General features: G+C 41.6%; 2 protein-coding genes across 2 annotated transcripts in view; one reads left to right on the top strand and one right to left on the bottom strand.

Annotated features, from left to right (window-relative positions):
* The window catches only part of LOC144371462 (uncharacterized), a 431,923-nt gene that overhangs the window by 271,620 nt on the left and 135,556 nt on the right, over positions 1 to 24,747 (bottom strand).
* LOC144371387 (chemokine-like protein TAFA-3) lies at positions 2,912 to 5,105 on the top strand. The gene is made up of 3 exons (XM_078033721.1): positions 2,912 to 3,026; positions 3,990 to 4,139; positions 4,981 to 5,105. Exons 1-3 carry the CDS (start codon positions 2,912 to 2,914, stop codon positions 5,103 to 5,105), a joined length of 390 nt encoding a protein of 129 aa, XP_077889847.1.

Genomic DNA, 24,747 nt, shown 5'->3' with positions numbered 1-24,747 from the left:
CAGATTCTGATTAGAACCCTCCCCTGATCCTCAGCTCTGTCCCAAGATCAGAGAGATGACAATGCTGATTCTTAGACCCCTCCCCCACTGCTTCACTCCTGTGACATTGAAGCTCCCTGACCACTGGTCCCAGGCTCATCCTGACTCTGTAAGGGCCATTCCCAATCCAGAAGAAGAGACTCTGCCCCTGCCTAGAACAGCTTCATAACTGTACTCTGGCCAGCCCACCCCCTTGCCTTCTCCCAAGCTTTCCTTTACCCAACCAGACCAGGGCCCGGGCTCCCTCTGGACCTCACAACTCACTGAAATTTTTCCTACTTGTCCAGGTGGAGTGAGTCTGAGACCAGCAGATGAGCAGACTGAATCTAAAAGATCCTAACAAAAGGTAAGTGAAGAAACAGTTGAAGATTTGAAGTGTGAGGGGTGGGCAGACATCAGACATTTTATTCTAATATGGCAGCAGGTTCCTGGCATTTGGTTGATCCCTAATACTCTCAGAATTGTTCTGGCACTTGAGGGAGGTCAGCAGTGACCCAAGGGGCTAGGTGAGCAACAGAGGGAGTGACCCGGGTCTATCCCTGAGCTTGAGACCCTGATGCCTCCTGAGACTGATTTTGCCCCCATCTGTGGCTGGGCAGCTCCCAGCCTTTGTGTACTTCTACTTTCCAGATGGAATTACCTCCATTTCTAGTGACTCTCTGGAACAGATTTAGGAGTTTGAACCACCAAGGATGGAGGAAGAGAAGGAAAGGGGAAGAGAGTTTGGCTCAGAAGCAAGGTGGTAGGTGGGCATAGGGAAGATTGCTGGGTTCTGGTCCCTGCCACCCCCATTTTTCATTTTCATTTTTTGATTTAAATATTGTTTAAATTAAATGGCCACTACATTCCCCAGGTTTGAAACTCAAAAAATTAAAAAGAGCCTGGTATGGTGGTGTACACCTGTTAACCCAGCAACTCCCTGAGGCAGGAAGATGCAAGTTCAAGGTCATCCTCAGCAACATAAGGAGGCCTTAAGCAATTTCAAAAGACTCTTTCTCAAATCAAACAAACAAACAATAAATAAATAAATATAAAAAGGGTGGGGCAGGGAATGTGGCTCAATGGTTAAGTATCCCTGGGTCCAATTCCTGGTACAAAAAAGGAAAAAATAAATAGGGAGTAAAAAAGAAATTGGTAGAAAAATAAGTCATCTTTTTTCTCAGCCAACCACCTTTCCTTCTTAATGGCAAACAATGTTATTCCTGTTTTTTTTTTCATAGCTAATTTTTTGACATTTTTGTTTGCTGAGGTTTGGTTTGGTTTGGTGTTTTTTGTGTGTGTATGTGTGTGTGTGTGTGTGCGCGTGCGCGTGCTCTCGGTATTAGTGATTGAACTCAGGGCTACTCTATTGCCAGCTACTTCCTTGGCCCTTTCTATTTTTAATTATTTTTTTCTGAAATTGTCTTTTATTTTGTTGTACTGAAACTGATACAAAGTAACATTTTAGTACAGAACCTCCCAGGTTGTCAGATCCTGTATCTGCCTACACACCACCCATCACATCCCAATCTGCCTGCAATATAGAAAATCAACGTGTAACCAATTCCTCAAGAATGGTCTATAGTTTTTCTCAGTTGTCTGAGCTAGAAAACTTGTACCTGAAAAAGAAAGGTCAGCATTGAGAACCGAAGCTTGTTTCTCTTTTGAAGCGCTGTGCAAGAAATCATATCCCTTTTTAAAAATATCAGTAATGGCTAAACTACAATCTCATTTCTAGAATTACAAAGAATAAAATCAAGTCAAAGACATCTTGGTATTAAATGAAACTTTAGGAACAGTATTAAAATATGGATCCTACACCAATGACATCGGAGCCTAGTATAGAACCTACTAACAGGACACTGCAGGACACACCATTTAAGGAATATTCAGCCAGACTTATCTGGCCTCTGAAGTGCATGCCCTTTTTATTGTATTTTGAGACAAGTTCTCACTAAGTTGCCCTGGCTGACATCCAACTTGCAATCCTGCCTCAGCCTCCAGAGTTGCTGAGATTTACATGTACAGACCACCACATGTGGCTCCAGAGCTAGTTTATGCCTATTCAAGCAGCATAAATAATCCCTCTCTTTTACACATTTTATACACATCATCCCACATGTTGCTGCTCCCTCTTAACAGTGTATTATCATTGGAAATCACTGCATGCATCATTAAATAAAGCATTTTCCATTGTGTTTCCACAGCTGTTTGGAAGAGACTGCCCAGATTCTCTTCAATGTATTTAGCCAGTCCTCACTGGTGGCTGTTTGGGTTATGTCCAGACTTTTTGAGTTTCCATTTGCTCATCTATAAAATTGGTAATAACTATCCTACTTTTTGGAATAGTCATGAAGGATTCAAGAGCATGCCTGGGTTAAGAACTGAAAAAAAAAATGGGAGTTAGCATGATTGTTCCTCCCACACCACAGCCCATTTTTTTTTAATTTTGGGGAGATACCAGGGATTGAACTCAGGGGCACTCAACCACTGAGCCACATCCACAGCCCTATTTAATACTTTATTTAGAGACAGGGTCTCACTGAGTTGCTTAGCACCTCGCTTTTTGCTGAGGCTGGCTCTGAACTCTGGATGCTCTTGCCTCAGACTCGCAAGCAGCTGGGATTACAAGTGTGCCACTGTGCCCAGCTCTAAGACCCCTTTTAAATGTCACTTCCTCCTCAGGTCCTCCCTTCCTGCTCCCCTTTTCTCTGTGGCATTCATCACTTCCTACAGTGACTTTGTGCCAGGCTTTCAGCTACTTGGGGACAAGGTGGGCATCTTACCCACCCTTGCCTCCCAGAGGGCATAGCACAGAGAAGCAACTGGGGCTGGGCACTAGGAGAGCCCCTCCTGCCTGGAGCTATGTGAGGTGTGCCCTTCTCTGCACAGGATGAGTGAAAGGGCCATGCAGAACTGGAACTCAGGCCACTGGCTGCTGGCACTGTGCTTGATGTGGCTGTGGACCCTCCTGGCCTCTGCTTCCTCACAGCCTCCAACTGCCACAGGTTAAGGGAAGGCAGCAGGGACTGGGAAGGAGGTTTTCCAGCACAACTGGAAAACTGGATAACACCCCACCCTGTTCCACACAGTGAGCAGATCTCAGAGGCAAAGTACAATCAATAGATTTCAGGGTTCTGACTCCTCCTTTGTTAATCACCCAGGCAACTTCTCCCTTCTGCTATTCCCACCAGGAGGATGCCTGGGCAGACCCACTGTTCTTTGTCCCTTCCAGGCCAGAAGGTGTTCTGCAGGGAGAGAGGCCCTTGGGTGGGGGCTTAAGTCTAGCCCCCTGGCCTAATTCTGGAGTTTTCCTTCTGGGATGGCTGAAGCCTATATAAGTGGATGATCCTCCCCACGCACTGTAAGCCCTGCCTGGGACCCTTGCCCTCAGCCTGAGAAAGCAGGGAGGTGGGGGCGGGACCTGGTGCCGGACCTCAGCTTTCTTCTGCTCAGACCCAGGGTCTGCCAAAGGGTGATGAGTGCGGCTTCACTGGGGAGGAACAGGAAGATTTCATCTGCTTCTTTCTCCCCTGCCATTGGATTTTTTCTGTGTGTGATGCTGGGGATCGAACCCAGGACTTGATGCTGCTGGGCATGTGGTCCATCAGTGAGCTAAAACCAAAGCCCTGGAAATCTCTTAAATAACCTTCCCCCAGCCAGGTGTAGTGGTTCACACCTGTAATCCCAGTGACTTCTGAGGCTGAGGCAAGTTGAAGCTAGCCTCAGCAACTGAGCTAGACCCCACCTCCCAATAAAATATAAAAGGCTGGGGGTGCGGCTCAGTGGTAGAGGGCTTTTGGGTTCAATCCCTAGTAGTTTCCACCCAACGCACACAAACAAGAAAGGAAGGAAGGAAAGGCCTTCACCCTAGCAGGTAGAAGCGGCTCAAGGACCAGCAGGTGGGTGGGAGGGGAGCAGGGCTGGAGGCCTGGGCTGGGGACCTGATCTGATGTGGCTGGCCCCATCAGTCTTTGTAAAGCAGGGCACCTGTATGGTGATCGCTTCTCACTGCTGCTGCCACAGGAACCGCATAGAGGATCACTCCCAGACCGTAAAATGCTCCTGCTTTTCCAGCCAGGTGGCTGGCACTATGCGGGCAAAGACCTTCTATGTGGATGGTGAGTGAGAAGCTAGGCCCTGGTCAGTGAGACTCTGAGCAGAGAAATAAAGAGGTCTGGTTGGGCCTTTTCATCTTCGGGGGATCCAATTTCATACCCATCTCAGTGCTTTCATGATCAGAGTCTCAAATGATGGGGCACCCCCGGGGGGACAGGAGGGCAGATATGACTATCTCTGTGTTATAGACAAGGAAAGCTCTTGTTGTGTGCTGTCCCTCACTGCCCAGCCCACACCGACAGACAAGTTCCCTCATACTTTAGGCTTTCTGCCACACACAGCCTTTCAGACGTGGGCTCTTCACCTACTGCTCTATCCCCAGCCTCTTCCACATGCTCTACTCTCAACCCTGCCTTTACATGAACACGTGTGTTCCTTCACATCACCCTTTCCCACCTACCCACTCTGGCTTCTGTTCTCACGCTTAAGTGGCATCTGAGTAACCATGCCCAGTGTGATCACATGCATGCCAGCTTGTGCCCTCCTGGTCTGTGGACCTCTGCACATGGTGCATAGTAGCTCACACACACCAAGCTGAAGATTGGTACCTCTGTGCCAATGACATTATTGCCTCAGAGATAACTTCACCTGCCTCCTTTCCCCCTCAATGTCTTTGGTGAGATGCTGGGACCTGTAGGATTAAAGTTGGTAGGGCTATGTCCCCAGGCGTCAACATTTCTTCCTCTCTGGGCATCCCAGAATAGGAAGAAGACAAGGGAAACACAGGACTCCATGCCAGGGGTGTGTGGAAATGTGTACCTCATTCACAGACACCCCCCCTCTTGACTGCTGGCTGTGCTTGCAGAGAGCTTAGAGCTGCACTCCTGCCTCCTGCCCCAATAGCTTCTCTCATCTTGCAGAGGTGGTGGTGTCAGATGGAGCCCTGCCTGCCAGGGGAGGAGTGTAAGGTGCTCCCGGACCTGTCAGGATGGAGCTGCAGCAGTGGACACAAAGTCAAAACCCACTAAGGAATCCAGGTGGACACCTCATTCTACTCCTCTTCTTCCTCTTTCACCTGGGGCATCCAAGGGGGCACAGGAGCCCTGGGGATCCAGGATGGCATGACCCAAGTTGGTATCTGTGAGCAGTGAGATACTCACTGCATCCCCAGGTGGTCCTTCCATGTACAGTCAGACTCTGAGGACTGGTGTTAGGGCTCTGGATCAGAAATCCAGGAGTGTCTTTCTGGCAGATTTTTTGATGGTCCATATGCCTTGTTTTCTCTTCTTTGCCTATAGCGAGTTTGCTTCTGGAAAACATCAAGTCTATACAAACAAAGTGAGGAATTGGGGAAGCTATCTAGATAATTCAGGGAGGAGTCTCTCCTCCTACCTGAATTCCAGGTATACTAGTCACTCTGCCCAACACTTCTCCATGGACTGTCCCCCCATTCCCATAATTCTAAACTCCAAACAGTTCATACCTCCCTTCCTCTAGTCAAATTGTTCTGTCTGCTGTGACAGCACCCAAAAGGTTTATTATTTTCATGGTTTGTTGCCTATCTGATGAAACAAGGGGTAATTAAAATTTTATTAAAGTTGTTAGCAATTCCATGTGTGTCATGGTTAATTAGTTGCATCTTTTTGTCATCACCATTTGTACAGATGTGTGACAATGTGGGGCAAGCCAAGGCACTGCCTTCTACATTCCGTGCCCATCACCACACACATCAAACAGGCAAGCAAACAAGAAGAGAAAGAAAGGCAGCCTCAACAGTTTTGAAGAAAGCAACAATTTTTCCAGAGCACAGAACAAATGGAGCAGGGAGTTTGACTAGATATAGAGCATCTTATCTGTAGGCAGAGAAAGGAGACAGCCATTCTGAATATACCTAAGCCTAGATGAGAGTGAGACCCACCACAGAGCTTGTGACATTTGTCACCACATTATATGTTTAGGTTTGTAGCCCATAAAGCCTACACTGTGCTTGCAATTTGTACAGTGACCTGGAAGCAAATAGTGGGTAAAGCGTGCCTGATTTATGTTTGCATTGTCCAGCTGGGCCACTTTTGCAGCCTGGACTGCTTCAGGAGCAAGGGACCAGCAGCAATGTGACCTGTGTATCCTGGAGAGTCTCTGGCACAATGGAATGGATCCACCTTGTCTTCTATTGTTTGCTGTTTAGGTAACACAATAGCTCTTAGGGATCACAGCCTGGACGGGAGAAGCTTGATTGAGCCTTAGACTGAAGAATGGCATCCAGTCATCACCCAGCACTTACCTGGACTCATGCTTCATGTCAAATTCAGCATTAACTCTCTTGATTTTAATCAAGTCTCTAAGAAGATATGGATGGATCTCCAACCACATATCTTGAAAACTGTGCTCTGCTAGAGACAAAGAAGTTCAAGACACAATTCCTGCCCTTAAGGAATATCCAGTTGGGCTGGGGAATTGAAGATAGATAATTTAGGTCATTGAGAGTCTATGGAACCATGACTTCTGAACCACCTGCTGAGGGTATGATAGGAGTTTGGGGATGGAATTTTTGAAGCTCTTTGGCTACTCCCTGGTCACAAGGCACAAAGATGAGAATTCACAATCAGCACCTTTCCATCCACTCTGATTCCATGGTAAACTGCTAACAAGTTGAAGGAAAGCTTTCTTCCTTATGCCAGGCCAGTAATCTCTCATTTGGATGGGATTGGATTGACTTGGGGAAGGAAAGCAATGAAGCATCTGTGAAGTCACAGCATGTTTGAGCTGTGTTGTTGGGTATGGAATGCACAGGTCCTTAGAATCAGCCTCATCCAAGCACCTCAGGTTTCTGTTCATTTGTTTATTGTAACAGATAAGAAAGCTAAATATGGTGGCGCACACCTAATCCCAGCAATTCTGGGACTGAGGCAGGAGGATCACAAGTTTAAAGACAGCCTGGAAAATTTAGCAAGTCCTTGTCACAAAATAAAAAGAGCTGTGGATGTAACTCAATAGTAGAGTACTTGCCTAGCATATGTGAGAGGTCTGGGTTTGATCCCCAGCATTACCAAAAGAGAGAGAGAGAGAGAGAGAGAGAGAGAGAGAGAGAGAGAGAGAAGAAACTGAGCTCAGAGTGCTGAGGTTGAGATGATTATCCCATGAGCTCACAGCCTGGTCTCTCAAATCTCTAAGACTGCAGCCTTTCACTAGTGTGGACATTGGAATTCCAACCTAGACCTTCCTTATTACACCTGACCCTGTAAAGCATTGGCTGCACAGTAGCAACATATTTCTTGGAACATGCTAGACACTTAGACCAAGGTTACTGTTGTCCTATCTGCAATAGACCAGAATCTTTACACACCAGGATGTAGAGTCACTTTGTCTCCACTCTGCCCTAAGCCCCCCAAATTCCAAATAGGCTCCATGATAACACAGAGGTCACTCAGCCCACTTGCAGTAGGGGTGCTCAGTTGGCATCCCCATTACCTGCTCTGACCCGTCTCTTTTGTGGTCTTTAGACTGTGATGCTCTCAGAGGTTCTGGTTCTAGGAGAAAGTCTGAAAGGGGTGTAGGGCTGGACAAAGTCCTGTCACTTCAAATTCACCTGCTGAGGTGGTAGGCTGGAGCCTTTGTCTAGGGCTGAGGATCAGCTGGCACCATATGATATCTTGGATGCAGCCTCTGTGATGGTGGGGATCACCAGGGCTTTAGGGGTAGGGTGTCATTAGAAATCAACTGGGATGATGCCACTTTCTGATCCTCAAGTAGGCAAATAAGATGATTTGGGACTAGTTTCAGTTCCTCCCTCTCTGCCTACCTCTTTATACAGTAGAACAAAGACTGATGTCTCCCTCACCCCACCCTAGTGTATTTTTCCTTTTTCTTTCTTTTTTGTTAATGGGGTGAACAATGGTGCCAGCTTCTTGCTGGACTGTAAATATCAGTGCTCTGACAACTATACTCTCTGCATAGAGTGGGCTCTCAGATGGGGTTGTCAGTGAGCTGATCAGAGCCATTCTTGCCTCCCTCAAGGCTGGGAAAGGACCTGGAGGAGGGGAGTAAAGGTTGACATACTATTCCTGGAAAGAGTTAGAGAGTAAATATTTTAGGCTTTGCAGACCACAAAAGTGGGACACCTTCTCTATCAGATTGAGGACAGTTTGTTGCACATTCTTTGTTTTTGCTGTTTGTGTCATTTGGTTTAAAAAAAACTTTCAAAATTGCAAAAAAAAACTTTAGCTCAAATACAAAAAGCAACTCTTGGCCTTTTTCAGAAGGTCACTAACCCCAGTGAACCTCTGAAGTCAGGCTATGTTTTCAGCTTGGGATAGCTTCCCAGCATCCTGGCCTGCCCTGGGTGCCGTGAAAACCTGAACTTGAGGACAGGAGTGGGTTTTGTTTTTCTCTGAATGCTCCTTTAGGGATGGGTAAGTTAATTATTTAGACTACAAGTGAGACAACTTTAGCAGAGTCAGGCAATAAAAGCTCAGAGGAGACTGCTTTCCTTTGACACATGCTGGGATCTGGTAGTTTATTTTATTAGCTCCTCAAAGACACATTTCCTCCAAACCTATTCATATATTTATCTGAAGGGCTTTGAAGGGTATCTTTTACATTGCCAGAAAAGCCCCACATGAGAGGATCTGATGGAGAAGTTGTCCCACTTTCCAATAGTAGTTACCTGGGATCTTGTTTCCAACTAAGTCAATATTTGTGTGCATTTTGTAGCTGTACAATGAGAGCCTAGAATGTAAATTGGTTTCCATGGATTGTCTTCCTCATCTCTCCTTAGTGTGCTGGGTCTCACATCCTCTGAGATCACAGGCACCCTCTGCTCTTCAGCTATGAAGGCCTTAGGAAGGTTGCTAGTTACAGATCACGTAATGGATTTCTGTTGTCTCCTGGCAGTTTCCTTAAGGTCTGTGAGTGACATCTTAATTAATGGCCCCAGACAGTTGCACAGAGTTTATGCTGTAGCTTCCTAAAATCACAAGCTCACAGCTGGAAGGGATTTCAGGCCAGTTAGTTAACTCACTCATTTATTAGATAACGAACGGATGGCTTGGAGAGCTTAGATAATTTTCCCAAAGATACGCAGCAGACTGCTTGCTTGTTCTGCCCAGGGACCCACCCAGACAAGTGATCTTTTCATTACTGTTCATCACTTTTTACCCCAGAACTGCTGAGGGACCTGGAAAGTAGTTAGCAAGAATGAATGTGAAGCTAGGTGCTATGGTGCACACCTGTAATCCCAGCAGCTCAGGAGGCTGAGGCAGGAAGATCTAAGTTCAAATCCAGCCTCAACATTTAGCAAGACCCTAAGCAAGTTCCTGAGACCCTGTATTTCAATAAACTATAAAATAGGCTGGGGATGTCGCTCAGTGGTTAAGCACCTCTGGGTTCAATCTCCAAAACAAAGGAAGAAAAAGAGGAGGAGGAGGAGAGAGGGATGAAGAAGAGAAAGGAAAAGGAGGAGAATTATTAACGTGAAAGAGCCTGGACACTTTCATGGCTTGAGTGCAAGAGGACAGAAGAAAAATGGAAACATTTAGAGATATACACACAGAAAGAGGAAAGAAGCAGCCAGGTGCAGTGGGCACAAATGTAATCCCAGTGACTGGAGAAGCTGAATCGGAAGGATCACAAATTTGAGCTCAGCCCAGGAAATTTAGTAAGATTCTGTCTCAAAATAAAAAGTAAAAAAGGGTGTTTATATAACAGTGGTCAAGTGCACCTGGGTTCAAGCCCAGTACTGTATCACTTTACCACAACATCAAAACACAAGACACAATAAAACAAAACTAATGCCATTACAAAAAGAATTGATTTTTGCCTTTTCTGGAGTAAATAGAATGGAGCCCCTGTCAACCTCTGAAAGCTGTGAAGCCAGCCCTGATGGCTTCTATTTTCTTACAGTCTGCTACAGGAGTCTGTAAATGAAACTCCTTGGTCACCTTTCCTTATTAATAAAGTTTTGTTGCAACAGAACCATGTTTATTTGTTTATTATTGCCTACTTATTATTGGCTACTTTTGTGCTATAATAGCAGAGTTGAATTTTTTTAAAGAGAGAGGAGAGAGAGAGAGAGAGACAGAGAGAGAGAGAGAGAGAGAGAGAGAATTCTTTTAATATTTATTTTTTTAGTTTTTCGGCGGACACAACATCTTTGCTTCTAGGTGGTGCTGAGGTTCGAACCCCGGGCCGCAGCCACGCCAGGTGAGCGCACTACCACTTGAGCCACATCCCTAGCCTCAGAGTTGAATTTTTTAAAAGAGACCATATGGCCTCCCTCCCCCATAAACACTTAAATAATTATCTGAGTCTTTATAGAACAATTTTGCCAATCCCTGCTAAAGAGTTTTTGTAAGCTTTCTCAATATGCACACTTCACAATCTGGAAAATGAGACTGCATTGTATTCCTGCTTTGGGGGGGCCTGCTTGTTTGACACTGAGTGTGCCTGTGTCCCCTTTATTCCCTTTCGTTGTCACTTGTGATACCTGAAAAGAATTGAAGACATCAAGACTAAGAGAGAAGGGCTGAGGCTATGGCCCAGTGGTTAGAGCGCTTGCCTAACATGTGTGAGGCACTGGGTTGATTCTCAGCACTACATACAAATAAATGAATTTTAAAAAGAAAGAAATAAAGACTAAGAGAGATGCCAAGAGAAGAATTGGAGCAGATAGAGCCTTCCCTAAGGTTTTGTCTCTCCATATATCAGTTCAGTTCATACTTTCCAAGTTAATGTTGTTTCTACTTTTAAACTTAAAGAATATAACTGGAGGGGCTGGGACTGTAGCTCAGTGGTAGAGAGCCTGCCTCGTAAGTGTGAGGCACTGGGTTTGATCCTCAGCACCACATAAAAATAAATAAATAAATAAAGATATTGTGTCCATCTACAACTATAAAAATACTTTAATAAAAAAGAATAAACTGCATATGTACCTTGGGGTAATGATATAATTGTACATGCCTGTATGCTGCTGATGTTTGGGGTATCTGTGGATTTTTGTATTTCCATACCTACAAGCAAGGATGACACTTGTATCATCAAACAAGTTTAGCACAGAGATGATTAATCAAGACAGATGGCTAGACCAGGACACAGTGGCTGCACACAGTCCAGCACATTATTGTACATTTCTTCTCCACCTGCTGGGGTTAAGATGGGACTCCATTACAGGGTAGAGAGGACTCATTTCTCTCTTCCCCCAGGGCAAGTAGCTAAACTGGATCCTGATATCCTTAAGCTTGTGGTTTGTCACTCAGTGTGGTTCTGTGGTGGACATAGGCACAGCAGCTACTGGACCCAGATGGCTATTTATGTATTTGGAATAGCCTTGTAGAATAGGTAAAAGAAAACCCAGTGGAGTGCTTTTTAAACCATTAATGAGGGTATTAACTCTGGGAGGGGAGTTCAACTTTTGAAAACGATTATGCATTTTCAAAAGTTGGGTTGACCTACATGCTGGGTGATTGGCAATATACCATCATCACTGCTATTAATGAATGTCTACCATGTATCAAGTAACCATATATTAAACATGTGAACTAAAGATCTCCAAAGAGCCTGAAGAGTGTTGGATCTTGGACATCTAACATATCTTGAGTGGAGAGATGGAATGTTGCAGATCAAGAGCCAAGTTATCTTGGGCTATCTTTAATCTCTTTTGATAGCTTTTTATTATTGACCTGTGTATCCGACCTAGCATTCTTGTGACTATGAAATAAAACTCCTGGAATGAATACTAAGCTTTGTAAAAATGTGATAACATCTGAATCTTATAAAAGATTTCCTCAATTTATGAAAGACAACACCCGAGTCTTCTAGAAGAGATTTCTCCATCTCTTTGTAGTCCCCATCTACTTTCTTCTGTGACTATAAAAGCCCATTCAACTTCTTCCACAGGAGAACCATGTCATTCCGGGAACTTGAATCTGTTCCCAGCCCATGGTTACTCATGTTTGGTTCTGAATAAATCTTTTTCTTATTCCTTAGAGCAGAGTTGTTATTTTTTGTTCACAAATGGAACTCCTCCCATCCTAAAATTTTGATAGAGGGATTAAAGGTTGGAAAAAGAAAATGGGGTACGAATTATTCTCAAGCAACCCTACATTATAAATCAAGGTGCAAGACTATTTGTTCAGACTTAAAGTGGGTGGTCAACAGCTCATTACCTGCCTCCTCATGGAATGACAGAAGGCTAAGAGTTGAGGCTAAATGGTGCACTTGAAGAGCTGTCTGCAGAGAGATGTCACTTTCTTCCCCCTCCAGCCAAGGGTGTTGATTCTTTCTTACTATAACACTTAAGGTGGGTATTCCAGAGGAAAAAGAGTTTTAACTGAAATCATTGATATATGTTTGGGGGTAAAGGGACTCAGGTCTAAAGATAATCTAAAGGCAAGTGGCTGTGACAGGATTGCTGCTCTGATAGTGAGTCCAGATGACTGCCTTCAGGGTGAGTGCACCCCTGAGAGCTTAGTAGAGCAGATGTGTGCAATTTCCATGGGCCAGATGTAGACTGCCCTGGAGGGCCTAGAAAAGAGAGGTGACCCTAACTAGGGAAAGACCTACAGAAGCCACATGGCCAAATGGTCTTAAGTGGCCAGTGGGAGGAGTATTGTCCACATCTATTGCAGAGAACCTCTTACTTATACCTATAAGTAAGAGATCCTCTGCAATAGGGCATCATCCAGAAACCCAGGACAATGTCCTCAAGACAATGCCAAACTGTGATAGAAAGAGAAAGATTCATAGATATTAAATAATTTGCTCAATATCATGAAGCTAATAAATGGTGTATGGTGATTTTGTATAGGGTCAATTTGGGTAAGCTAGAACTATATTTTACAGAATCATCTTCTTGTCATGGTTAGGGTTGGCTACAAAGATATATTTTTAAATTATGTGTAAGGCAGAGAAATTCAGCAGAAGCAGCAATTACTTCCAGCATGTTCCAGGTTGTACTTATTCTGCCCCATGCCACTACCAGTAGTAGTAGCAACTTCCAGCCCTTTTGACCCACAGAAATCCCAGTCCATATTTCAGAGGCAGAGACAACAGACTTCCATTGACTTCTCTAGGATCCTTCTCTAGTAGCTGGCCTGCCTGAGCTCAAAAAGTTTGAAAGTCTTTCTCTGATCCTACAATTTCTCTATGCAAACCTTATTCCCCCAGTGTCTCCAAAAATCATGGATACTCCTTGATCATGGTTTATTCCCTTCAAAGCTCATGTTGTAATTTGAATTGATGGGAGGTGGGATCTCTAAAAGGCGATTTGGTTGTTAATGCCTTTCTCATAGGAGTGGGTTTTGCCTCTTCTGCACACACCCATATTCCCTGCCACACTGAGGCCCTCATAGAAACTGAGCAGCTGCTGGCTGTGCTTTTAAATTTCCAGCCTGTGGATCTAAGACCTCTTATGGCATCTGTTTTGAGGTGTTGACCTGGCAAAATGCTTATTCTTTATGCCTGTTAGGAAAGATCACCAGACTAAGCTTACTGCCAACTGGTAAAGCCAGCAATATGCCTTCATCTTCCTTCCTCAGGGCTTTATCTACTACAGGAATGAGATGATGCTGAATGGACCAGGTAGGTAGCAAGTAGTAAGTACTTCAGAGGCTTTGGTAAGACACATGCATCCAGATGGTTGGAAATAAGTACCATAGAAATTTGGGTAAAATTTATTGAGGCCCAGAGATTTGAGATACATTAAAGTATCACATTTAAGGTGAAAGACAAATTACTACCTCTCGCTTCTCTACACTAAGAAAGGGGTACAGTGTTTAGTGAGCCTCCTTAGATTTGGAAAGAAACATTCAATTTCTTTGGTCATGCAGCTTTCATATATCAAATAATTCAAATGTCTGGCAGTTTTGAGTAGGACCCAGAATGTGCAAACTTATCTGCTCCTTGAACCAAGCTTTCAGGTTCAATGGCGCTTCAGGTGTCTGGTACTGTGTAGGACTATGAATAAGTGTATGGAAACTTCAGCAGATGCTAAAGATGAGTCACAGAACAAACCTTTAGGATTTTGGACCAAACTATGCCATTCTCCTCAGATAATACTTTCCCTTTTTGGCTTCATTGGGGAGGGGCTACTAGAAACTCAATGTTTGACTCTGGATTGCCAAGTTACCATGTGACCTGAGCTGCCTATCGTGAGCTGGATATTATTTACAGCAATATTCTACTATAAAGTGGAAGTGGTATGCATATGTGTTAGAACTTGAGCAAGCCCTAAAGGTAAAAAAAATTGCATAAACAAGTGCCCCACATTCCCTTGACTCCTAACCCTGCTAAACTGCCTCTTCCCTGTCATGTGACCTTATGAGAAATTCTCTCTGACCCAGTTGACCTAAAGGAAAATATTTGCAGTACTACTCTCCCACTCAGAGGGGACCCAGAAAGATAGCTGGAAAACCCTCCCTTTGTTCAGAAGTTTTGAGCAATACACATAGTTGCTCATTTTTCCTGGAAGGCCAGATAGCCAGTGATAAAAATATATACTTAAAAAAAGTTTTTGAGTGGGTGTCTGTGCTGTGGCTGAAAATTTGACTTGATACTCATAGTATTAAAGGGAAATATACATTTGGAAAATTGGTAATAAGGAAATCTGGGGAAGAGGTATATGAATGAAGCATGATGAGCTGAGACAAAGTGAAAATATTTGTGTCTTCATGAATGTCCACTGAAGTGAAATCTTAGTGGAGGATGATCTTCATAATCAGGGCACTAAGATAGCAAATTTTTTTCCCCAACTGTCTTTATCAGCCATCTCTATCTTTGTCCAGTGTCTCATAGTTCCATTATATAAGTTCAGGGACAGAAATTGTGCATGGCTTAGTAATTTGGGCTTCTATTCATGAAGTCTGATCTGTCTACAATCACTGCTTAGAGGCCAACTTGCCAACAGCTTAGACCAACACTGAACCTTCAATGTGGTGCCATTCTCCAGGGTGAATATCCAGTCACATGGTAGCAGGCTGATTACATTGGAATACTTCTATTATGAAGGGGCAAGCCTCTCCTCACTAGGAGACACTTAATCTGAATATGGATTTTTCCTTCCTGGTCTACATACTGCTAACTAGATCACCAACTTACAGAATATTAATAATATTATATTATTAATATAATATTTCACTAAACATGGCTTCTGATCAAGGATCCTTTAACAGCAAATAAAATATGGCAAAGTACTCATGATCATAGAATTCAGAGGTCTTATAATGTACCTGGTCACTCTGAAGTAAATGGCCTAATAGAATGGTGGAATGGTCACTTGGTGACACAGTTTCAATGCCAGTTGAATACTCGCATTGGACAGAGCTGAAGCAATGTACTTCAGGAAGCTGTGTATGTCTTGAAGCAATGATCAATATGTAGTGCCTTTTTCCCCCATATTCAGCATTCATGGTCTGAAAATCAAGAGGTTGAAATGAGAATGATTCCTCTCATTGTCATTCTTAGTGATCCATCAGGGAAATTTTTTGCATTCTAGCCCCACAACTTTGTTCTTTTCAGGTTTAGGAAAAAAAATATATAACTGCCTAGGTTAATGGCATGTAAGTAAAACATGTAATACATATATCTTTCTTTTTTAAGAGAGAGAGAGAGAGAGGGAGAGAGAATATCTTTTTTGTAGATGGACCCAACAAAATGCCTTTATTTTTATTTGGTGCTGAGAATTTAACCCGGGTCCTGCCCATGCTAGGCGAGCACTCTACCGCTGAGCTACAATCCCAGCCCAATAATACAGATATCTTTCAGTGATGACATTTAGTGTGCTGGAAGCAAAGGGAATATAGATTGAATAATAGAGAATGAAGTTAAAAACACCAACTATGACCACATAACTAGCTATAAAAAAGAGAACTGAAATAGTTAAAAATGTTTTCCTTACATTAATATGAATATTATTATGACCATAATCATACAATTATAACATAATTGATTATATAAATACAATATGTTAACATAAATACTAAAATTTATTTTCTTCCCTGAAACTCATGAAATTGATCAGTGCAATTTATTATCAGAAAGCAACTAGAAATATATATGCAGAAGCTGCCTGAGATTCATCCAGAACCACAAAAATGTTGGGATTAAAGACAAAGGTGTGGTAAATAATGAAACTATTTCCTACTTGAGCCTCCCCACCCAAGTCATTATACTTCAGTGAACTGGAAAAATTTTTCAGTGAACTGATTACATGTACCTTGAAACATTTAATCTGCTCAAGACTTATGAGGTAAGTGTTATTAACACCAGTTTACAGAAGCAGAGAGGGAAAAAAAAGCTTTTGGGCCTTCGATAGCTTTCATACTAACTGGGAGAGAGACCAGGAAAATACATATGCAAAGTGAGAATTGGTGGGGGACGATCAGGCAATGTGAGTTGTCTCATTAATCCTCAGAACAATTCCATAAGGTAGCTATTAATATTCTCATTTTGTAGACAAGGAATCTAAGACCCAGAGTCTAACTAATTTGCCCAAGATCATAAAGCCCACAAGCAGAAGAACTAGGATTTACCCAGGATTGCCCAGCTCTAGAGTTTGTAGCATTTTATAACATGTGGGCTGTGTCCTGGTTATATCCTTGGTCATTTCCCACAGTCCAAACACTCCACAAGAAATGCTTAGGGAAGTATTAGAAGGCCTAGGGATAGGCTGAGTAATAAATGCCACTGCAGAATCTGACAGTTGGCCAGAGTGAGCTTGGAAGAAGCTGGATACTGTGTAGTTTGAATTCTACACTAAAGACAATGGACAGCCACACAAGAACTCAGGAGCAAAAGCCAAAGTAGATTAGCACATTGAAGACAGAGCTGCTAAGTCCAGATGAGTGGTGAAACTGCACAGGAAAGATCAGAAATTTTGACAATAATCTAGGTAAGAAATGATAAGTTTTTAAAACAAGAGTTGGCCTGGGGGTGCAGAGATAGGGGAGAGGAAGATGAAGATGTTTTCCATCTCCAGGCTTTTTCTATTCTCTAGTCAATGCTTCTTGTTGTTGTTTTTGGTGGTGGTGGTGGTGGTGGTGTGTGTGTGTGTGTGTGTGTGTGTGTGTGTGTGTGTGTGTGTGTTTTCTCTTTCCAATTGATGAGTGGCAGCCCTAATTCCATCTACTAGGCAGATGACTGACTGCTTACATACTGAAGGCTCAGTATTCCAATATACCGCCTTCTGCAGAGCCTATAACCCCTTCATGTGAGTTATTTTTATTTATTTATTTATTTATTTTTACAGCTGTATTCATAACAAGCAAACACAGTGGTACTCTGTTTTAAGGGCTACCATTTGAATCTTAACCAACTGTGAGGAAAGACTGAAATGCAAAAGTTTTGATGGTATGGCCATTCTGGAGGACTAGATGTCCAGGAATTCCCAAGAAAGAAAAGAGGCCACTCTGCCTGGGAAGGATGGACTGCTGGGGCAGGAAGGGGATTCCTTGAACACAAATAATTTTTGCCCTTTAGCTTCTAGGAATTTTGAGCTTTGTCTTTTCCCTCTCATTCTGACACAGCATCAAGTTTCTCTTTAACGTCTCTTAAGGCACAAGGATTCCCAGAACAAGATTGCTACATGCCATCCAGAGCCTGGATAGAGCTGGAGAGGCACATGATAGAACATTTCCTCTGATGCATTTTTCCACAAGAAAGAAGTGACAGATGTGGAAAACGAGGCCCATTCAGACTTGCAAGACCTATCAATGACCAGTCAAAAACAGGAGCAGTGTGAGCAGCTCAGTATCCAAGTCTCACCCTGCACAGTCCCTAAGCTCTTGTGTAGGACTGAGCCCAAGGCATTCAGCTGAGAGGACTAGAAAGTGTTTTTGTTTTTTTGTTTTCTCCTCAAGAGTGATATCTTGGAAAGTCTTCAAAGCTTAAAGGTCAAGGATACTTCCCTTTTTCCCACCTGAGGGGGTTTGTCTTTGCTCTTCACCAGCTCGTGCCCCTTTTCTGTGTTGTCCAATACAAGCCAGGGGACATGCAAACATCGTTTGCTTTTAGTTGTTGATTGTTAAAGATTAAGCTGCTGGTAAGCTGATTGCAAAACAATAATCTTCCAGAAAAAAAAAATCTTTTAATTAAGTTTACATAGAAACAATTGGTTGCAATCATAGACATTAGTCAATTAGACGTCCAAGGGGAAGGTGGGGGGCTGGAAAGGTGGAGGTGGGGAGTGGGTGAAGGATATGTACAAGATGGGGGGGGTTGTCTCTGGGTTAAGCAGGGCGACAGCTCTTCCAAGACAGTTTCTGCTTCCCTGTCGTCCCCATCCCCTTCTGGTTGGACAGTGACTCCCAGGAATTCTATTTTACTTAGAGGTGGGCAGATGCCTCGGATCAATGAAGCAGCACCAACCAAGGACCGTCGGGACCGGACCGCATCGGGCTAGGCTCTGTCAGTGCCCCTCGGGGAGCTGCGGAGCCCGCAGATCTGGGATCGGCGGCGTCTCCCAGAGGATGTCCACTGATGCACCTCTGGGCTACAATGGGGCACAGGAGGCTAGTGGACGAGCCAGAGCCACCCTGCACGTCCTGAGCTAGCTGGCTTTGCAGGAGGGCAGATCTGGGCGCATCTGGGCGTGTGACCGCCTTCTGAGAGGAGGCCGAGACTTCTCCTTTCCCGCCCGGTAGGCTGCTCTGGCCGGACAGGTCCTCCCCGCTCCCACTGCTGGGTGGTCCACCGCCCCAGTCCTCCAGACGTGGCACGCGGTGGCGCTCGGTGCAGGAGCCGGTGCGAGGCTGAGGCATTGGGGACCCAAGGGCGGATCCACGACCTCCAGGGCCATCCGGCCTCCGTGCAAAGTCAGGGGCACGCATATTGGTTGGGTATTCTGGACCTCCGGCCTCCGAACAATCAGCGGCCCCTAGTGGTGGGATCGGGTGGTGCTCCCGGCGCCCAACCTCGCGGGGGCGATGAGGGAGCTCCGCATCCTATCTCCAGCTCTTCCCGGCCTGTTCGCTGGACTCAGCCTGCGCCACCTTCACCTGCTCCACTGTCCGGAGTCCATCAGGGCTGAAGGTATTAACTAGAGTTCCTCTTGGGCTCTGTGGCACCCCGACAGTCTCCGAGCAGAAAACCTAGGGCTCTGTAGGTAAAAATGAAGATACAAAGGTGCCAGAATATTGCCTGTCCAGGTTGAAGCTCAGTCAAAGCTGCCTCCTTTTTCTTTTCTTTTCTTTTTTAAAACTGAACTTCATCGAAGTACAGATTTCATGCAATAAAATGCATCCATTTTAAGTGAATATTTAGATGAATTTTGACACATTTACATACCACTGACATGATTATTTAAATACCACGTACATCTCCTTAAAAGTTGTCATGTATGCTCAGTAACACACACACACACACACACACACACACACACACACACACACACACACACAAAGTTATCTGTGTGGTATCCCAAACTATTCTCAGCCCCCACTCCAACCCATCCATGCATCTGGGTTCCAGGCAATCAATGGACTGCTTTCTGAACACTATAGATACATATTTATATTTAACTGTGCCTAATTTCGTTCACTTAGCATAATGTTGTTGAGAATCATTTCTTTTGTTGTAAGTCATTAATTTACTCCTTTTTATTGCTAATATTGCATTGTCTGGTTGTATAGCAAGTTTATACTTTTCCTCCCTTCAGGAGATCTTAATGAAATAAAACATATATATGTTTCTGTTATGTTTTACTAGGAATATTGAAGTAACTTGTGACTACAGAATGGGAGTCATCTTTGTATTGTCTTAGTGATGAAAATAAAAACCAAATGAAGAGCATGGCTTTCTCACCAGTGTGTAATTTAGTGTCAAAATCTAATATAATGTAATCATAACTTTCTGCAATCATAGAAAGTAATGTAATTGCCTCTTCGGATAAATGTGAGAAGAGAGTATCAATATCAAATTTGGAGAAATGTTAAGAATAAGGGAAGCATCTGGAAGAGATGGGAAAGATCAGTCTCTAACCACAAATTCTGCACACCTCTAGTTCTCCCACCTCCTACCACATATCTGGCTTTCTAAAACTTTACTTTTGATTTTTTGCCTTAGATAACTTAGCTAAAAATTATTTCAAAATTATGTAAAATAAATGTAATTTTCCATTATTAAACTTTTGTTTTCCATAACACATTAAAAGGAAAATTAAATAATCAAAACAGACATAATAAATTCTTGTTTGATATAATCATTTAAATATCTTTTTTAGACAGCAGTAATTCAAACAAAAAATACTTCCCTTACTTAAAATGTAACATTTTATATTAATGAATCAGTAGGCTAAAACACTAAAATTGTCAGACTCAGTAAATCCTTCAAATATTTCATCTATAGAGGCACAGTAAACACTTAGTGTAAATTATAAAAGGTTTTTTTAAAATATATAAATTCTAGGTCAAAATATATCAAATCAAACATATATCAACTTCTCAATTTACTTCTCTATGTAATCATATTTTGTTGACTCTAAATAACATCGTCTGGTAACTGATAATGACATTAAAATTTGTATCATCTCTCTGCTAAAATATAGTAAACTCTACTCTGAGCCCCTTATTCATAGGTCTTACAACTGTTATCCCATCATCAACAATAAAGCCAATGAAATTAGTCTAAAATGTAAATGTCCCCATGTTATTCTTGTCTTTGCTTATTAAAGGACCAAGCAATGTACTCTCTAATTTCTCTTTTGCCTATTTTCCCTTTGTTATAGAATTATATTGTGCATTTCAATCAAATTAAAGTCTTTCAGTTCCCTTAACTGTCTAATATATTTCTAGTTAGGCAGATGATGATGCACCTCCTGAAATCCTATTTTCTTTTCACAGACTTCTCAGTCTCACTCTGCTCCATCTGGAAATATCCAACTCCTCTTTGGGATCCTTATAAAATCTCCCTTTTGTGAACATACACTTTATACAGTCAACTTGATGACTTGCTGCTTCCCGTCAGTTCTATTTTGGAAATATTTGCAAAACTGCATTTATTACCTCATATCACAGTTATTCATTCACATCACTATTTCCATTTGCTGACTAAAAAAGAAAACCTTTCTGGTTTTGGCATCTGCCTTGGCAGCAGCAGTCGGAGAAGACAGCCTGGAAGACCTCCTCTTGGGCTTCTTCTTAGCCTCACATTCTTCAGAGCTGACCTTCCTCTGGAACTTTCTGGCTGAGAGCACAAGGCTCATGCAGGTGCTGCAGGCAGTGGCTCTCAGGAACCTTCTGAAACTGTGCTGCCTGGCCACTGCTGCTGTTCCCACCACATGAGTTGCTGTGACACACCAAGTATTCAATTATTTTAATGCAGTTTTTACCATAATTGAGACATAACTATAGGCAATTTTAAATCTCTAAATTTTGTGATTTTAGCTACAACAAACCAAATAAAAATTAAATCCTTACTATTATGTTTTGTTTATTCTGCTTTCTAAATAAGTTCTCATTTTGTCATTATTGCCAGTGCTTACAACCCTCCTTTCTCTTATCTCTAGCCTAGAGAACAGTGACCTGCCCCTAGTTGCTCTTCCTGTCATGAGCCTCTCTCAAGTGTGCCATTCTCCCCTCTCACAAGCATTAGTTTCTAAAATAAACATTTAACCATGCCATACCCACAAAAGTAAGAAAGTATTCTATTATTTATGCAATAAACTCAATATTTATTCATATGTCCCCCAGCTCTTCCAAGCATGATCACAAATAGTCTTCCATATTCCCTATAGGAACAAACTCAGCCCCACTAATACTTGTTCACATAATTCCTTTGCTTCACACAATTCCTACCTCTTCTGATTTTTATTGCTTCTCTGTCTCTATTTATGCTTAACATTTGCCAGCATAGCCTCCATTGCCTCTAGCTCTTTAAGTTCCACATTGAATTCTCTTTTTTAAATGACCCAAAGAATTTCTGCTGCACCATCATTACTTTCCCATCCTAATAGAAGTGAGAGCTTATTAATCTAATTTCCATATACTTTTTCAAAAGCTTTAATCATAACATTAAGAATAATAACATGATCTCTGAGTAATTTAAGGCTAACTTCTCTAGTTTTTAATAAAAGAAAGAGTGATGAACATTATATTTAACTTGAATAACTCAAATAAGGACAGTGGAACTCTAAAACCAGATCCAAGCATCTACAGAATCCTATGTGTATACCACCTGAGATGTGGGTGAAGATTAATGATTTGTGGGAACTGATCATTAAAAGTGAGAGTTTGCATATGGTTGTAAGATTCTCCACTGGAGAGGACACTGCAAAGGAAATGAAAGGCTAAATTATGAGGTAGTGTTAAGAAAAGCTATTTCTAAATTAATAAAGTGCTACAATATATGAAGTCCTTCCATACTGATGTCACTATTTTCTATTTCAAAAATAAATTTATAATATTTGAAAACTTTTAATATTTCCAGCTTTCAAAAAAAGATTCCATTTTAAATGGTCAATGATATTTTGGAGGTGAAAATATTTCATATCTTTGTAATACTTTTATGAAATATTTTATTGAAAAATGAGAGTTTTCCAGTGTGAAAACATCTATGTTACAAAATATCCATGGACATTAAAGCCTCATTCTGCCTAAAGAAGTAATTATTCAAAAAGAGGTTAAGTGATTTATTTTTGTGTTCTTTCTTTGTCATCATCAAGAAGTTAAAAATTTTCTTCCCTACATCCTGGCCATTGAGAAAGACAGACTTTTAATGGATCTTCTCAGTGAAATCCTATGAACAGGCCTGAGTCACATCCAGTTGGGAGTATACTAACTAAGCTCCATTATTCATTCACTTTAGCTACAATTAAAGAGAAAAATAGCTATGTTTTAAATAAAATTTTGTGAAATATTATAACTCTCTTTTTAGTGAAAAATTAGAATTTTCCAGTGTGCAAACATCTACATTACAAAATATCCATGAACATTAAAACCTCATGAGTCCAGCCCTGTTTCTCCCAGATCTGATATTGATCTACACTCATGAAAACAATTGAAACTTTTATTGACTCTTTTCAGAATCTACAAGCGTTATGAACAGAAGAAATTATAAAACTTTATATGCTTACATCTGCAGAATGAAGAACAAAGATTCTGTGATCATCTCAATTGATATAAAAACAAAAAAAGCATTTGTGAAGATTCTACATGACAAAGTATTTATCATGATGAGATTCTTTTCATGATACTCAATAAACTAAAAATAGAAGGAATTTATCTCAACATAACAAAAGCCACATGAGAAAAGCCTAGAGTTAATATCATATTCAATGGTGGAAAACAAGCTCTTCCACTAAGATCAGGAACAAGGCAAGGATACCTATCGTCTGTCACCTCTTCTGTTCAACACAGTACTAGAAGTCTTAGCCAAAGAAAGAAGAAAACGAAAGTGAGAGACAGAGAGAGGTAAGAAGGAGGATGAAAGGAAGGAAGAAAGAAAAGAGAAAGGGAGGGAGAAAAGAAGAAAATAAATAGAATGCATGCCAAATTGGAAAGGTAAAAATTATCTCTGTTTACAGATGCCATGTTCTTATGTGTAAAACCATAAATAAATAAAATAAATAAAATATTGTATCCACCTAAAAATTAAAAAATAAATATTTAAAAAAAGAAATTAAAGAAGACACATAAAATAGAAATATTCTTTTTTCACATATCATATTACCCAGTCTACAATCCATATCAAAATCCCAAAGTGATGTTTTTTGCAGAATTAAAAGAAAACACTTTATGAATTATGTATAACCTCAATAGAAAATAAAAAGCTGAAATAATTTTAAGAAAAGAAATAAACTTGAAGAACTCATACTTTGACTTTTGAGAAATGATTTCAAAACATATTATAAAGCTATAGCAACCAAAATATGTGGTACTGGCATAATTGCAGAGCTACGGACCAATGAAATAACAAGGGCCAGAAATAAACTTCATATATAAAGTCAAATTATCTTTAACATGAGTGCCATAACCATACTCATTTGGGCAAAGACAGTTTTTTTTTTAAACAAATGGTGTCACAAATCTGAATATCCACAAGAATGAAGTTTTGAAACAGAATCATAGGTCAAAGCTAGTTGTCATACCATACAAAGATTGGTTGGTGGTGACTAAAAGCAGGCAGCAAGAACAGAATAGTTTTGAGGGGGAAATGCAATGTAATATCAAAGTAGTACAGACTAAGAGAATATGCTAATATGCTACATATGGTAATCCTTAGTAAAGATTCATTCTATGAAGGACAGAGGAGATAAATTTCTTTCACTTCCTCTTCTCTAAAGCATTAAATCCCAGGTTAATTCTAAATAATATAATTCAACAGCGTGAGAACGGTGTCTTGGATGAACTGGGATGTAACGATCAACTTCTTACATATTTACATGTAAAAATGAATTTCAAGCATTGACCTAAAAATAAAATTTTAGGGTTAATTTCAGGCCAAATTTCTGGAGACATATCTACAAAAACTTAAATTCAAATCCAGGAATGAACAGTTAGTATCTGGATAGTTATCACATTTGCACAAAAATAAATATTATATATCTTCAGAAGGTAATGACTTTTAAATCTATGAATGTTAAATATAGTCAACTCTCAAATTTTTGACATTCAGACTTTTTTAAAAGATTTATTTTTTCTTTTTTTGGTACTGAGGATTGAACCCAGAGGCACTGAACATCTCCAG

The sequence above is a fragment of the Ictidomys tridecemlineatus genome, chromosome 16, assembly GCF_052094955.1.
Source record: "Ictidomys tridecemlineatus isolate mIctTri1 chromosome 16, mIctTri1.hap1, whole genome shotgun sequence".
NCBI lineage: Eukaryota > Metazoa > Chordata > Mammalia > Rodentia > Sciuridae > Ictidomys > Ictidomys tridecemlineatus.
Note: the sequence above shows the minus strand (reverse complement) of the source record. Positions and strands in the feature narration are given on the sequence as shown.

Coding starts and splice junctions, on each gene's coding strand:
- LOC144371387 (XM_078033721.1), top strand. CDS start 2,912: ATGAGTGAAAGGGCCATGCAGAACTGGAACTCAGGCCACTGGCTGCTG. Junction 3,027..3,989: donor ACAGCCTCCAACTGCCACAG/GTTAAGGGAAGG, acceptor TGGCCCCATCAG/TCTTTGTAAAGCAGGGCACC. Junction 4,140..4,980: donor AAAGACCTTCTATGTGGATG/GTGAGTGAGAAG, acceptor CTGCCCCAATAG/CTTCTCTCATCTTGCAGAGG.